Source organism: Rhinopithecus roxellana, chromosome 17, assembly GCF_007565055.1.
Source record: "Rhinopithecus roxellana isolate Shanxi Qingling chromosome 17, ASM756505v1, whole genome shotgun sequence".
Taxonomy (NCBI): domain Eukaryota; kingdom Metazoa; phylum Chordata; class Mammalia; order Primates; family Cercopithecidae; genus Rhinopithecus; species Rhinopithecus roxellana.
Genome location: NC_044565.1, coordinates 41,026,782 through 41,043,856, shown reverse-complemented (window position 1 = coordinate 41,043,856; position 17,075 = coordinate 41,026,782). Strand labels below are relative to the sequence as shown.

Genomic DNA, 17,075 nt, shown 5'->3' with positions numbered 1-17,075 from the left:
TTGCAAATCACCACAAATATTTACACTGTACTCCCTTTGTTCAAATCACATACTTTTAACAGGAAAAGCTGGAACTGTGGCTATTTAAAATTTTAAATATTCAAACGCCTGTAATTAACCATATGAAACAAATTATGTTGCATTTCTCCATACCAGCACATGCAAAAAAATTCTGGTGGTGAATTGGGAGGTGGCAGAGTTGGGGAGACAACTCCAAGAGAAGAAAAGGATGATATTTTCATTTTGCTATAGATCAAAGGAGAACAAGAATGGAAACTGTGGCATATCGAGCATTTTTCCATTGCTGTCTTTCACACTGGGCTATCTAAGTTTATACAATTCCCCAGACTAGCTGCATATTAAGCTTGCTGTGTACAGCTTTATTATGGTGCGGTGGTGGAAGAAGCATTAATATTCCAGCTCCACATCTGACAGGGCATTTACATGCGCCCATCTGAGCGGCACCTGAGAGCTCCTCCAAGGTGCAGTAACTGTGCGCCTATTGTAAAGGCAAATGAAGCTCACCTATTCCCTGCTGGGATCAGAAGTGACCTCACCACCCCCCATGCCTCAAATCCTTCCCTTGCCAACCTAACTCAATGCCATTGCAGAATGACGAATGAGCTCAGAAATAGACCCCAAGTTACTAACCCTGCTAAGAACAGCAAAAGCCTTTGCTGAAATGTTTTAAAAATGCATAGGGAGTGCAGCTGGCCAGTAAAAAGCAAGGAGACAAATTCCAATGAATCCAATATGTAATACGTTACATTCTAAAACTGATTAGAAATACAGTCTGATGTTTACTGGCTTCAAATTGAGTTTGGCATCAAGCATACTGACTTTAATAATGCTGGCACTTTTAAAATTATTATTATTTTAAATCTGCCTTTGGTCTCTAGGAGCACATGGAGAGAGCTAAAGAATTCTTATTTGTCAGGTTACATTTCCTGGAAATTAAGTTTGTGACAGAAAATGACTCCAGTAGCAATAATATGGTTCGTGCTCAAATTAATTAGGTCATGTTGTAAAAACTACGTGGCAAATTACAAAGGTAAATTTACCGATATTGGCCAGTGCTCTGTACCCTGGTCGTAAAGGGAAGAAGCTGTTTAAGGATGCTCATTTACCTGGGTAGGAGAAAAGAACCAAGGAGGTAGGGAGACAATGGTCAATTTCCTATTTGTATTACAAATAAAAATAGTAGTCATTATCCATTAAATTATATAGTCTGAACATATTTTAAGAACTTTATTAATGTCATCCAAATTGACACATAACATACAAACCTGCTTGATTTGACATAATGTTAGAAGTGGGCTCTAAGTTAGAATCTTTTTTTTTAATCCTTGAAATAACAACACTGCTGACATAGCCATGACCCAAATGAAATCTGAACAAGCAGAAAGGTACTAAAGATCCTTGGTGATTAAATCTCATGCTAAAAAAGTGGCAAGGTGCCAGGCTGGGTCCAGCTTGATGCTAAATGCTTTTTATTGCACAAAGCTGGTACTACTGTATGTTAAAACAGACTTGGACTTGGGGTAAATTTTGTCAAATGATTTCTTTGTGCAATAAAGGGTGTGAACAGACCAACCAAAGTAGATTAAATTAACATCGAGTGACGCAATCTTGGTGCATCTCTCTCGCTATGCTTTCTACTTCGGTTAGAAAGATATTAAATTTAATATCTCCCCACAAAGGAAAGCCAAACTTTCTTCCTTTCTTACTGACCAGCACGCAAAGCCACCATTCACCTATTCTCTGTTATTAAACACTTTCATTGAGAAATCACAAAAATCTAAAAAATGTTTCCCTAAGATTTGCATGTTTGTTATGTACCCCAATTTAGTACTCCCACATTAGCCAAACTACATGGAGGCTGCAGTGTGAAATTAATGATTTTCCAGGACTCTAAAAGGTGCCATTAATATGCATCCAACTCGCCTCCTCCCTGAGCTGAAGGTTGCCTGTCCTGACCCTGCCTGCACGTTTCTACACCCAGTTGCATTTTCCAGTCCATGTGCAGCTCCACAATTAAATGCCACATTCACTAAGAGAAAGGTGTGCAAAACATATTTCAGATCCTTTATAGTAAAGGCACAACTTGCAACACAACAAGGAATGGGGTGATTTAAGAAATTACAGCACTGGTTGTTGTTTTTTTTAAGCTTTCACAGAATAAACACAGAGAACGGGAGGGAAACTTTGTCCCCCTCTGCTCCTGTTCTTGAAGTGAATACATATTTGTGTTTCCAATAAAAGGCCATTTTTACATTAACTGTCTGTAACAGCAGGAGACAGAAAAACTAACACAATCTCCACATCACACACAGGATGATCTTCATATCACGTGGACCTATTTTCAAAACTATTATTTATAAAAGACGACTAGGAAAATGCACAATGCATCTTTTCTGTGTCACCACAAGGGTAATGTCTGAAGAAGTTTGGGATCTTTAGGATCTGCTACATTTTAGATATATATATTTTTTCCTTTTGGCTTTCCTTAGTAAGTTTAGCAGCCATGCGGGCCACTGTGTTTAATTAAGCTTTCAAAAGTCCTGACAATGCCAACAATTGTAGGACACTTCTGCAGCTCAATCATGCAATCACTGTGACAGTTCTATTTACAATTTGTCTTAGAAAGAGTTTCTCTGACATTGTACTTTGACAAAACATCCAAGCTGCCAGTTCACAACCTTTCTCTGTCTTATTTACAAATACAGCTTGTATATAGGACTCCCAGTTTCATGAACATGAGTCTTTGGATACTGGCCTCCCAAACATAGGCTCCCTATGAAAATCCTAGGTATTTATTAGGAAACAATATTCTCTACTCTCTGGATTCTGAAGGTAAATAAAATGTTCACCAGTATATTGTTTTTGTGGTAGTGGTGTTTTTTTGTTTTAACTGCCATGCTGAAAATTCAGAGGTCAGTTGTTTTTATTCAGAATCACATAAATAAAGAGAAAAGAAAAATAAGTAGTCATAATAGCATACTATAATTTATAGTCTCATTTACAATTATACCACAAGTTACACAAATACATCCTCCAGTTCAGTCTGAGCTAGGAGAGAATCAGAATGGATACAAAAAGAAAAGGTAAGTTAATTTTCTAAATTCTGAAAAGCATATTATATTTGATTTACTTTTAAGTAGCATGCTAATGTATTTCCATTTTGAATTAGTGTATCTCCCTTCTTTAGAGTATCTGTCTGATATATAATTATTTAAATACCCGCTATACTGTCTAGGCAAATAATTTTAAATACCCTGATATAAATGCCTATGTTATGATTTTAAAGAGAAAAAAATGTTATATATGAACAGGAGCAGGCTTTACTACATTTTATAGGATTTGTCATATTTTTTCTCTAGTCTCTCAAAAAGCTAACTTTACGACAGCCCAAACCTAATGTAAAGATTCCTATGTGCAATAAGCCAAAACCTCAAATCTGACATGATGGGATCATGCTTGGGTGTTTTCTATAAGGGAACAGCAGTTTCACATTCAGTCATCTTCCATGAATATTTCCCCCATCATAACATATGAGACTAAAAAAAAAAAAGAAAACAAAACAAAACCCCTATTGAAAGCTCTGACTGCAAGTCAAAGGCTGCTGATATCTGAGGGTGGATATTTGACACACACATTGATGAACTGGGCCCACACAACATAAGCTGCTAATTACCAGCTAAATTAATACTACTTCAATTATCTCAATGGGTCACAATCACACGATATGTGGAATATTTAAATAAAATGAAAAAAGCAACCTGATTAACAACTATGTGTACAGCTCATATATGTACGTGGATGAAGTGGTGGAGTACATACCCATCTACTCACCAGGTAAAAAGAATCCTCTCTAAAAAATACTCAGCTTGGGCCAGGCACGGTGGCTCAAACCTGCAATCCCAGCACTTTGAGAGGTGGATCACCTGAGGTTAGGAGTTCAAGACCAGCTTGGCCAACATGGTGAAACCTCATCTCTAGTAAAAATACAAAAATTAGCCAAGCTTGGCGGTAGGTGCCTGTAATCCCAGCTACTAGGGAGGCTGAGGCAGGAGAATCGCTTGAACTTGGGAGGCAGAGGGGCAGAGGTTGCAGTGAGTCAAGATCATGCCACCGCACTCCAGCCTGGGCAACAAGACCAAAACTCTGTCTCAAAAAACAACAACAACAACAACAAAAAAAAAACCTCAGCTTGGAGAGGCGTGAGTACAGTAAAAATGCATGCCATTTTACTCAAGATGTAAAGAACTCTGCCTTATTCTCCTATCTGAAAGCCCCGAATTCTAAGTTTTATTTATCTTAGGGAGAATCTGTCACTGTTTTATTCTTGCTTCCTGCTTATAAAACGGTACAGGCTCACAGTGAACTCAAATCCAACTTACATCACTTTAATAAAGGCTTTCCTACCCAGCACACTTAAATGACTATCTTTTATGTGGTTGCCAAACATATTCTTCTAGAGATTCATCAATATATCTCTTTCCTTAATACAAAAGCATTGCTTCTCTTTTCTTTTTGTGACACAATTCAAATATCTACTGAATGATTACTGTTATTGTTTCCTTCCTCATCATAAAAAGAAAAGCAGACTTGGAATTGCAGAGACGTGCTTTAGAGAAATGGGCTGGGGGTACACACATAGCCGTCTTCCAGAACTTCGCTTCAGGGGCACCTGAGGGCCAGAGCATCAGAATTTATGTGCAATGGTAGAATGTTAATTTCACCATAGGAAACTCTTAATTCATTAGTGTGAATTATGAGAAGTCGTGATTCTAGTTACTGACATCTCACTTTGAGATGTGACCACACTATTTATGTTCAGCCAGTTCCAGGGTGGGAACAGGTGATTAAACACAATGAAAGAAATCAAGACTTTGTAATTATTCATGTACGAAAGGTTTACCTCACCTGGGTCGCAGCACTTGTTGTGCACCCATTGAATATCTTAGACATCTTAGAGAGCTTCTCGTCTCAGTTAAACAATTGATTATCAGCTCTATAAAATATATTTTAAATTTGCTTTTGGTTTTGGCTTCTCCAGGCTCTGCTATTGTACTTGTTCTTTAAAAAAAATAATAACAGAACCTTTAGACAACCAGGGAGTTCAAGCAAATATCTTTTATTCCCCTACATAGATTCACAACAACAGCAGTAAAAGCCTTAACTATACGTAAGGCCTTCCCCCCAGCTTTTAGATTCCTCCTCCAAATACAGAGGCACAGAATTTTTGAGCTGGTTAGTCTGAGACTGAATAACCTATTTGGGACCTCAGTAAGAAGTGTGGTTTTAATTCTTGCTTGACAGACACTGTGTTTTGTCTTTTAAACGAGCAGCTCGATATGTAAATACGATGTTACATCACGCAAGTGTTACTCCATATTTGGTGATTTAGCAAGGCTTTGGATCTCCGAAGACGACAAATCCCCTTCCGCCTGCTCTTGCTTCATTAATCATGCCTTACACTTCTGTCCATTTTCCTTCCAGTCACAAGACAACACATGGCAATGGTCATTCCCACATCCTACTGGGGGGTAGGGGAGATAAAATCTTCACCTACATGTCACATAAGGTAAATGTGGTGGATTCAAGAAATACACTCTGCAAATGCAGCTTCCCCAGTAGCAGATTTCCCATTTCACTAAAGGGAGTGTATCTGAGTGTATCTGAGTGTTATTACAGAAAGCATTAAAAAAAGAAAGAAAATGCCACGTTTGGTTTTAATGATCAAATTCTAGAGGGGGAGAGGAGAAATAATATGACATTTAATCCCCTCTGGACCACTGACCTATTACGGTTCAACTTTGTGGTCAAACTAGATCAGAGAGACAAGTTCCAGTGAATCAACTGATGATATGCACCACCCTTCCTAAAACTGAACAAACCTCTTGCCTTTCAGGAGCTGGGTTGGGGGCAGATGGAAGAAAGTGATCCACCAATAGGCATGGCATGTCGGTCATCACAGAATCTGTATCGACTTTGTCTAATGTGCTCAATCAAAAAATGTTTTGAGGGTCACTATATAGCATTGCTGTTTATCACTTAGAGCAGGGAATTTAAGTCCCACTGCTAGCCTTTAATTCCTTTTCCCTTGAGCTGCCGAGAAACCCACACACCTAGCTACCACCCTGCTAAAATTAACCGAAGGAGGGAGGGCTGCTGAATATGCGTATGGATTTTTCCAAGAAAATTTTTACATTGTGTTATAGCAGAAACAGTGGAGTCTGGACTGGACATTTGTAAGGGTGACATGAGGCTGTGTAAACCACAAACAAAATCAAGATACATCTGTCAAAACCACATCAGAGACAAGAGAGAGCACAGAGAAGCATTTATCATTTAGCTGAGGAGGCAGGCTGCAGGGAGCAGCCGTTCCTGTCAAACCAACCTTTTGAAATTTCCAACATGCCCTTAAACTTTTCGAGTAAGCATGTCTGTGCGCTTCAGCAACTGCCCTCTCTACTCTGGCCTGGCCAGTCGAAAATGGCATCTTAAAGTCAAGGTCATGGTGTCATCCCACCACGGGGCTGTGTTTAATTACAGCCCCATCCGGGCTGACAGCCAATATGGATCCAAGGCTAGCCCTGAAGCTCAGTTAACTCTTTCCACCTCCTCCAACTACCCTGCCAGCCCAGTCTACTTCAGGGAAGCCTTGAGAACGAGCTGAACCCCTAAGGAGACCTGGCCAGATGTTCTGAGTCAAACAAGTCGTTAGCTGAACTGCAAATGCCTATATGGCCACTTTGCCTCTGACACGTCACCAAGTCTGGAAATGGACAATGGAACTGGACTAGGTGTAGTAAAGCTCAATACTTCAAAATGAGAAGGTGGGGATGGGGAAGAAAAGAAATCCAAAATTGACAGATCCAGAGAGAGGGTGTCTGGTGTGTGTACCTGTCCTGCCTACATCTGATTCAGTTAGGTGGAAAATATTTATTTTTCTGTGTTCTGGACGTAAGCAACAGAAATGATTATTTTAACATTACAGGGCTGTCATGGACAGTCACATGGAGAAATAGAGAAAGCACTTCACCATTCCTTACTGCTTGGCTACAGCATCTCTGAAAATGAAAAGAAAACATGCAAACAGCTTTTCTCCTTGCTTCTCATTTACCTGCTATGTGTTCCTGTTTGGGGCAAATTCCTCTAGATGACGTTGATAAACAATCGTCATCCTCTGGCGTGACCTGGATGCCAACCTCCACGGGATTGGATGCTTTTTTCATCTCGATTGGTGAAGGGGAAGGTGGCTTATCCACAGCTTTTTCTAAGCAGAGGCTGCCATTGCATTGTTTCCGTTTGTGCTCGATAAAAATAAGAATGTCCCCCAACGGGAAGTTCATCTGGCACTGCCCACAGGTGAGGAGGTCATGATCCCCTTCTGGAGCTCCCAACGGGCCGTGGTCTGGTTCATCATCTGTAAGAATGGCTTCAAGAGGTTCGGCTGTGGTTGGAGAAACAAAAGCACAATTATTAGAGTGCCAGAGAGGAGAGAAAGGGGGGAAAGCACATCTCAACCCCATGCTATCCTACCACATCATGTAAAGTGTTTCTAGGCTTCTCTATGTAATACCCAGAAAATGTGAGTATACAAGATGTACAAGGATGTGAAGGTTATCAACCAGAGAGCAAATTTATCAATGAGGCAAATCATCATATATGTATAGAAAACAGTCTTCCTTGCATAACTCCAGAGAACACACACACGCATATACACGTGCACACACACACAGCAACAAATGTGTCTGGTTTGTAAGTTTAGAAAGAATGCTACTTAAATAGTTAACACAGGGAACATAAAGGAAGCTTAAATAATAACTACAAGAAAAACTGGTTAAAAAAAAAAGTGGAGAGAAACCAAATTTGTTTCTTTTTTCCTATACACTAAGTTGTCCATTGTGCCAAAGAATGAAAGGAGAGGTGAATAAACACACACACCCTTTGTGTGTGAATGTATATACTCCTAAGTAAACAGACATGGCTTCATAAATTAGAAAGCTACTATGTCACACGAAAAATGTGCCATATTTACACTGCCGTAATAAGAAAACGACTGCATGCACCTATGAAACGGATCTAAATAATAATCATGTCGCAGCATAATTCACACTGCCAAAAACCTTTCTGCTTTCACTCTCAGCAGTGCCACAAAATCAAAGAAATACCAAATTCACTGGCAATACTTCTCAGACACATTAGCTAAATGGGATACTTTTGAGTACTTAAGAAAATAAGCCAATTAGTCATTTTTTTTTATTCTGAGAAACGGAATGCCTAAAATATTCTAAATATGTTTGCACTTGGTGACATCCATGACATAAAAATCAGAATGGTCAAGCAAACACCACATTTCAGACCAAGGCTGAGAAGTCCTTTCTTTAGACTTGAAATACTTCACCTAATGTTGTCAAAGTTGACTAATTTTCTGAATGAGCTCCAAAATGCTTCATTATGTGACTATTTCTGCACACATAATCACCAGCGGATGGTATAACAAGGTAGCCATATCTTTTTCCTGTTGGCTTTTTTTTTTTAACTTTGTACTAAAATACTCCAGCATCTACTTTACCAGATTCTATCATTTTTTAACCTTCCAAAGGGGAAAAGAGAGTTGGTAAGTCTCTGCTTATGAAATCTTATGCTTGCTCTATCAAAAAAAAAAAAAATTACAAAATACAAAACACATCCAGGATGCTGCCAGTTAATAAAACTGAAGCAGAAAATGTACAAGTCTTAAACAGTTAATCAGTCTGACCTTCTTTAGCAAGCTGCCAATTTCACATTTAATGAACTTAAAGCCACAGAGAATCAAAAAATAGATTTTAATTTGAGTGTAGAATATTGGAACAGATTTTGATAAAGTGCAAAAATCCAGTGAACTCAGGTTAAATTTATTTCAACCCTACCCAGGCTGAATATTGAGGGGGAAGATCTGGAGTAACTCCCAGATGTGCTAGGTGAAATAATATTGAGAGAGCCCTGCCTAGCTGCACCTGTGCTCAAGTAGGACATCTCATAATTTCTAGCCTCTGGTACTCCTCCTAATTTAACATAAGGTCACCACAGGAATATGAAGGTTATATTCCTACCAATAAAGACAGTAAAGTAAGCATTTATGTTTCTTTGCCCAACATACTGGCCAAAAGATAAATACAGAATACATATGCATACTTTTCAAATAAAAGAAGACAAACGGAAGTGCTTCTGCATTGTGCCTTTATGTCATTCTTCTCTTACATTTGCTTCCATTTTGACCAAGTGAGGAATAGGGAACTCATTCTCAAAATATTCCTGTTGTCTGAATTAAGGATTTTAAGTACACATTGATAAATGTGGCTTTTTTGTTTAGCATTAGCTACAAGTTCTGAGGTTTACAGACTGAAGGAAGACTCAGGAAAATATTTTATTTTATCAAAGTTAGTAGTACACAGAACCTTTGCAAAAAAAAATTTTTTAATTCCACCGTTAAGATTTTTTTTTCCCAAGGCCTGATACATTTCTAAAAGTGGGAATATTATTTAGGTGCAAAAGGAAATATTCTCCTAGGTATCAAATAGTTAAAAGTAATGTGGTTCAAAACAGACTTGGTTAAAGTCTTCTAAATGTAGTGACTGAACTGATTTACAATCAAAACCGGGAAATGAAGTGGTAATTCAGAGGTTGCTGATTACACCTCCACATTTCACCTAATTAATTTTATAGGAGGCAAAGTTCTTGAAAATAACAAGATGATCAAATGTACAGATATAAAACCTGTAACCTCAACGTTTTCTATGCTCTTAACGTAAATTATTGCTAATTAACAAGAATTATATCCTGATGTATGAAATACGTTTAACATCGGTCTCCTTGCAAAACATTTGGCTAGTGATGTTCAGAGAAATACCAAACCGTGTTTTAATATTGCTGCTATATTATTAAAAATCAGACAAAGTGGGACACAAAGAAAATATGAAAACACAATTCTCATAGTGTAGTCTACTGATCTGCATTGACATCTTTTCTCAGTGGCAATCAACATTTCCTTTCTGGGCATCTGATAATTTCTCTGCATTTTAACGCAAATTCCCCTTTCCCTAAAAACCTTCCTAACCTCAGCCATTTTACCCCCTCCCTCAATTCAACTCCATCCTCCTTTGCCCCAATAATACCAACGTTTCTAAGCTCCGGCCTAAACTCCGGCTACAAAGCAGGGAGTCCTCGATTGAAGTGGAAGGGAGTGAGCAAATAATCATAATAATTAGCCGCGAATTCTCTCTACGAGGGGAGGAAGAAATAGAAAATAAAATGCTTCTACGTTCAAACAGCAAGACAGCCTGGAACGTCTCAATGTCTCTCGGCGGCAGACTGAGATCTCTTTCCTCTCTGTGTAGTTGCAAAAGAATAAATATAACGAAAAAATAATAATCCTTACAAGAAATGTTGGTAAGGAGCGAGGGAAACGAGAGCTGCCGAGGAGCGGAGGGGGAGGGGGAAAGGGAGCTGTGTCTTCAAGTTTGCTTTCCAAGTCCTTCCCCTTGATTGTCTTAACAGGGTAAAGAAGCAAACGGAGACTGAAATTCAGAGAGGAAAAGCAAAGAAACAAAAGCAAAGCCGGGGGCTACGGGCCCGGGGCAGGGGGCCCGGCAGGGGTGGACCGTGCAGAAAGTGAAGTTGGGCGCGGGGACTCTAAGGCACAAAGCGAGCAGCGTGCTGGCTGCAGGCTCCCGCCGCGCTTGCTGCGAACACGTGCAGCAGCGACCGCGGGGTCTTGGGGCCCGGGGGCCCGGCGGCGGAGGGCAGCCAGGGACCCTGACTGCTGCCTCCATGCCCGTCCAGCTCGGCCGCGGGGTGACGGTTCCCTGGGCCCGCCAGTTGGTGAAAACGGAAGTGAGGTTTGGAAAAACCGGCTGGTTAACCTGGTGCAGTCTCAGTATCTCTGCACACACCTCAAGTGCGGGTCCTGAAATTCATTCTGTGTCCACAAGCTTACACTTTTTACTTTGGGGGATCTCTGCAAATGCGTTTCCCCCGCAATTCTGAGCACTGGGTGTGCGCGCAGAGGTGGCTGCGGTTATTCATTATTAATGACGCTGCTTGCCTGCATCATTATGATGATAACTATTACTATTGTGATTCCGAGCTCCGAGGCGAGAGCCACGGGAGGCGGGGAGGGGGGTGCCGGGCTGCAGAGCCGCCGAGCAAGCCAGCCGAGGCCACCAAGGTCTGTGCTTTCCATGGGGGTGAGGGGGTGGAAGAAGTGAGCCTGGAGACCAAGTGCAAACTTGCCATATCCCCCTCTTTGGCCATGCCCCGAAGCCCTAGAGCGCGCACTCCTGGTTCCTCACTACCAAAAATGCCGGCCCGGAAAGAAAGCAAAAACTGCACCCCGCTCCGAGCCCGGCGCGCGCTGGTCTCAGCTCGCGCACGGGGGTGTCGGCCGCGCGCCCGGTCGCTTCTCCGCGGCCCCTGCCAGAAGCATTTTTAAAGTCAAAATGAAGAACAAAGACATACGAGGTGATGGGGGAGAGAAAGGGAATTCTGCCTAACCGTTCGTTCCCCCCACCCCCACCCCCACCCCCACCCCCACCCCCACCCCCACCCTCGCAAAGCTCGTTCCTCCCCGGACGAGAATCGCCGGGCAGGAGGTGGGGGAGGCTCTGGTACAGGTTCAAGTTCGCTGAGCTTTCTTGATCTTGTTCTGCCTCCTAGCGACCGAATGGCTCATTCAGCCCACATAGCAAAGGCGGGGGGTGGGGGGAGTGGTCCTGAGGACCGGGATGGCTCCTGCCCCCTCTGCGCACCCAGAAAATGAGAGAAAGTAGCCCCCTCATCCCCTCCCAAACGGCCCTTTAACCCCGGGACAGGAGGAGGGGGAACTAACCCTCCCTGCCTAGAGTGTCCCAAGATGGACCCAAGAGGGAGAGGGGTACGAGGGAGCAGCCTGGACTGCGCGCCCCAGTCTGTCCTTTGAGCCCCCACTGCATCCTTCCGAAGAAGGGCCTGACTTTCCCGAGTCCTGCGAACACTGCCCTTCCTTCCCGCCGGTACCTGGCCGGGCTGTAACTTCACACCGCCGCGCGCCGCGTCTGATCCGCATCCGGCGCGGCCGGGGGAGTGGGGGGCGGGGGAGAGCGGCGAGGGAGGGATGCGAGGGGGTGGGGAGAGGGAGGGCCCCGCAACGTGCCGGGGCGGGGGAGCTTCCGAAGTGTGTGACAAGATCCAGGGCCCAGTGAAAAATTCAATTCCCTGTGCGCACCCCCCACCGCCACCCCTTTTTAAAAAAAACACAGAACCAAGTATAGGTGGTCCTTTAAAACTGCATCAAAAATTTAAAGTAAGAATCATAAATTGGGTAGGGGGGGAATGTGGGCCCTCACGCCTTTCTTTCCCTTGCTGCCAAACTTTCCTAAGTGCCCACCGCCCGCCTTTCCAGGCGCAGTCAGCGGGAGACAGCCAACACCACCACCTCTTATATAGACTCACAAGAACCTCAGACCGAGCCAGGCCTGGGGAAGAGGGCAAGCCCCAAAGGGTGAAGTACTCGGGGTCCCAAGATCCAGCACCCTCAAAATGCATACTCAAACACACTCTGCCCTGCCCTTCCCCGGCAACCCCGCCACCTGGCCTGGCCGTGCTCGGGGAGCAGGGGGGACTAGTGGCCAGACCGGGCAGGGTGGGGGGTGGGCAGGGAAAGCACGTGGTGACCTCCTCGCGGTCCCGAGCTGTGGACAAGAGACATCTGAGAGAGTACCCAGGGCAGAGGGGAGGGGAGGCGCAGAACGCGCTTTTACAGTTGCTTTGCAAAATAAAAATGCTTTGCAAAGCCGAGTTTCACCCAGCCGATTTCGCAGTCTGAGAGGTGGAGAAGAGGTCTGGGCATTGTGCTGGGGGCGGACCAGGACTGCGGGCCAGGCTAGCGCGGAGTCACTGCGTGGCCTGCCGCCGTGCCTGGCGGGTGGGCGGCGGGCGCCGGGTGGGCGATCCGGGGCTGGGCTGGGGCGCGGCGAGGTGGGGCAAGGCCCGGGCGAGGCCAGGCCGCCGCCGCCGCCTGCTCCGGGGCTGCCGCGCCGCGCTCGGTCCTCTGTCTGTTTGTTGGCAGGAGGCTCCCGCACACGCGGTGCTTGTAAACATTCAGACACGAGATTTTTCCCAATCAAAATCCACTTCCACTTTTTTTGAAAATCTTCCAAAAAATAGTAAGAGGAGGGAGTTCCTCTCTCCCTCTCCGTGCCGCCGGCGCCCTAAGTTTGCAACTGAAGGGGTTTTGGGGAACAGGGTGATTGTAAATTTTTTTCTGGATTAGAGATTGTGAGATTTTTGCAGGGGGGCTGGTGGGGGAGTCAAAGAGAAGGCCGTCACAGAAAAGGGTTGGCAGAGCGTTTGGCTTCGGTTTGGGGGCAAGAAATTGTACATTCTCTTGCCTTGTTTTATTTATTTTATTTTTATGTATTTGTCTGTTTATGTGCCAGTCTTCTCCTTGCTGCCTCTGAGGTTCGGTCGGGAGAGGAGGGCAGCAGCAACCCAGGCGGCAGCAGTCCCGGCTCCCTCCCTCCCTCTCCCGCGTGCCCCCGGCCGCCTCCTCCCCCGGCCCTGGCTCCTGCCCTTCGGCGGCGGCGGCGGCGGCGGCGGCGCGGGAGGGCAAGCGCGAGGAGCCGGCACAAAAGGCAGCGGGACAAACACCCACCTCGGGCCGGAACAAAAGGCGGCAGTGCCGGCCGCGTCTCCTGACCTTCCCGGTCCCACTGCTCTCCCCGCCGCCGCGGCCCCTCTCCCGACTCGGCGGACTCAGGACCGCCGGGGGCCCCTTTCCACAGTCCCACTTTCTCACTATTGTGGGGATGACTACTTTCCTCACGCTGCACACTTGACCGTGAGCGCGCTGGTGTCCAAAGGCCAGTCTCACCTCTTTTCTCCCCGGGAATCGTTTTTTAGACTTGTACTCACTCACTTCCCCCCTCCTCCAATTTCTTACGGTGAGTGGGAAGCAACCTCCCTTTCCCCACCAGCTCCCACCCCCAGGTTTGCATGTGAGTTGTTCGCATCCTTAGCATTGTTCATTATTTTGCAAAACTGGGGGGGGGGGGTGGAATCATTGCATTCCTTTTCGAAAAGAGAAATAAAGCAGCGGAAAGGAGGAAAGAGGAGGAGTCAAATTTTTGTAAAATCAAATAAAATTAAAAGGTGCGTACTGTCTCAAAAGTGCATACACGGCAATGGTTCGAGGTGGGATGAAGGTTTTTCCCCCTTTAATCTCTTTTACCTCGACTCTCGGAGGTTTTTCTCGTGAAAAATTTAAAAATGCATGCACACACCCCTCTCTCCCCCTCGCTTTTGCTTCTAGTCCTGCGCGCTCTCGTGATTATTAGTAATTATTATTACTATTATTGGGTTACTTACGCGAGAATTCCCGTTTGCTTAAGTGCTGGGGTTTGCCTTGCTTGCGGCGAGACATGGTGGGCTGCGGGGCGGGCGGGCGGCGGCGGCGGCGGCGGCGGCGGCGGGCGGACGACGGCTCGGTTCACATCGGGAGAGCCGGGTTAGAAAGAAGGAGACTCCAGAGAAAATATCTTCATCAGTGCCTTTTGACATCCAAAATAAATTAGAAATAATACAAAGATGGCGCAGGGAAGATGAATTGTGGGAGAGCCGTCATGGCTTTTTTTTTAAGCAAAAAAAAAAAAAAAAAAAAAAAAAAGGGAGAGAGAGAGAGAGAAGAGAGATAGAGGAAGAGAGAGAGAGAGAGATGAAAAAAATGGCAAAAGCCCCCCTGAGCTGCAAGTTCAAGTGCGGACGTGACGTCCCTGCGAACTTGAACGTCAGGAGTCTGGATGGACAGAGACACACAAAACATGGGCAGGGCGAGCAGGAGAGAAGGGGAGGAGGGAAGGGGAAGCTCACACCAATGGACACACATCAGGGGCTGGACATGAAAAAGAGACCAGGACAAGCCAATGGCCAGTGCGGGGCGGGGGAGGTGCGGGGCGGGGGGCTCCGCGGACGCCAGACGCGGCCCCCGGGGGAGGGGCGGGCCGAGGGGAGGGGGCGCTGGGGCCGCGGGCTCACCAGTGGCCGCAGCGAGCTCCGCGGCGGTGGCGTGGCCGGGAGAGAAGAAAGGGGTGGCAGAGGTGGGAGGAAAGGGTGGGGGGGAGCAAGACGTGCGCCCTGCTCCCCCCCACACACGCGGACTCTAAAATGAAAGATTATTCAAAAAAGGAAAAAATAGAGCGAGAGTGCACCGGGAGGCTGCAGCCCCGGGCTGGGGAAGCGCGGGCGGAGGGAAGCCAGGTAGAGTTGCTCCCGGACACCCTCCTCCGTACGCACACCCACTTCCCCTCCCCGCCGCCGCCGCGCTTGCTCCCCGCGTGCGGACGCCAGGGGCCGAAGTAAAAGCCCCGAGCCCGCGGCTGCGCTCGGGAAACTTTGCCCGAGGAGAGGACAGCAAAGAAAAATCACCCGAAGTTGAGAGCTGAGCCTCCAAGTTACAGCTCCGCAGCGGGCGAGGGGAGACGGGAGGGAGCGCACGGCAACGCGGAATCCAGCCCAAGTTTGGAGGGTTGCGGGTCCGGAAGGGCAGCGCCCGAGTCTCCAGGAGCCCGGGCGGCCTGGAAAGAGGGGACCAGGGAGAGGGAGGCAGCGCAGGCCAGGGCCCGAGGGCGCCCCCAAGGCCGAGCCAGGGACCCGGAATCTGAGCGCCCCGCCAAGCGACTTGGTCTGAATGCAACTGGAAGTGCCGAGTGCCCCAGCTCCTAAGGGTCGCGGAAAGAGAGCCCGAGGAATAAAGAACGAGGAGCCAGAGTCTGGCCCCCGGAGGGTAGCGCCGGGGGCCTGGGCGAGAGAGGCGCCGAGGCGTCCACCTCTCTGAGCGGCCGAGGACAAAGCGCGGGCAGTCCCGGGAGTCCCAGTCCCTGGGAATGTGCTCCCGGCGCCGCGGGAGGTCCCCGAGCCGGGTCCCTGAGAGGGACACACCCCCTCCCACTCCAGAGCAACTGCAAAAGCACAGAGGGATGGAAAGAAAATGTTTCTTACGGGCAGAGCACAACTGTTCCTGTGCTGTTACCCAGGGAAAGAGAAAATGGGGAATGGAGAGAGAGCTACAGGCTCGCAGCAGCAGCGGGGAGGCCACGGTCGTGAGATGACCGCCCCGGGTCAGCGCCGCGCTCCCCAGGCGCCGCCCGCCGAGGCGCACACCCGGGAGCCGGCAGCCCCCTTTCGCCTTTCTGCAGACGTTCCCTGGAAATTAGGGAAGACCTGTTGGAAATAAAACCCTGTCTCTTTAATGCACACACGCACACTCACGCGCGTGCTGCCGCTGTCAAAAAGCGGGCTTCACTCTGGCGTGGGATACTTTCAGTTTTACGTAAAATGTACAGCAACAGCACCCCCTGCGATTGGAAAGTTTATTCAGAAACGTGCCTGTAAAGTCCCCCGGCGCCTCCCGCCTCCCAGCCTCCCTAACTGCCAGCACCACTCTGCAGCCGCCGCCGCCGCCGCCGGGGAGATCGCGGTCCGATTCCAAATCGGGAAGGGGCTGGGGGGAGAGGAGAATGAACTCAGGTCCAAGGGAGGTGCGGAGGGTGCAGGGTGGAGGCGGGTCGCCACCGCCCGCGAGACCCTGAGCTGCAGGTGGATATGTGTGAGTGTGTCTGCAGAGCGAGGAGCCCTCCTTCCCTCTCCTCGGAGCGGTTCCACAACCCCCGTCTTCTCATCCCCCTCTTCAGTCTAAGGGATGTCGTTTCCGTAAACTCACCCACCCAGTGGGGGGCTTTATTGTTTTAAGCGAGGGTCCCGGGCTTGCACGCGCTCACCCATCCCGCAGCCCTGCCGGCAAGCGACTGTTTATTCCTGTGTCGTCTTACTAAAGTTTCAAGTCTACTGTGTTAGAAAATGACTGGCTTGCCTAGCTCGGCGGAGCTTCGGACCCCTCTAAGGAAGAAAAGGAGGTTTTGATGCTCAACGTTGAGAGTGATGTGGGCTGGACTGGGATTGTCTCAATGTGGTTTGTTGTTTGTTGTTGTTTCCCTCCAGTTTGCGGGGGGCGGTGAGACCTCAAATTCTGTTTAAGAAGCGGGAAGATTCAC

At 46.9% G+C, this 17,075-nt stretch overlaps 1 protein-coding gene across 8 annotated transcripts in view; it reads right to left on the bottom strand.

The window, feature by feature from the left end:
* BCL11A (BAF chromatin remodeling complex subunit BCL11A) overlaps positions 1-14,985 on the bottom strand; it is a 101,267-nt gene extending 86,282 nt beyond the window's left edge. For 2 of the 8 annotated variants that reach the window (XM_010377592.2, XM_010377610.2), the window contains exons 1-2: positions 14,395-14,983; positions 7,130-7,459 (exon numbers count right to left, since the gene is read on the bottom strand). In XM_010377592.2, the coding sequence (XP_010375894.1) occupies positions 7,130-7,459; positions 14,395-14,449 (385 nt within the window). In that variant the 5' untranslated portion in view covers positions 14,450-14,983. Of the gene's footprint in view, positions 1-7,129; positions 7,460-12,045; positions 12,112-14,394 lie in introns of those variants that run through there. The other 6 variants (XM_030921407.1, XM_030921409.1, XM_010377602.2 and 3 more) reach the window with 5 other exon arrangements.
* Between the last annotated feature and the right edge of the window lie 2,090 nt (positions 14,986-17,075).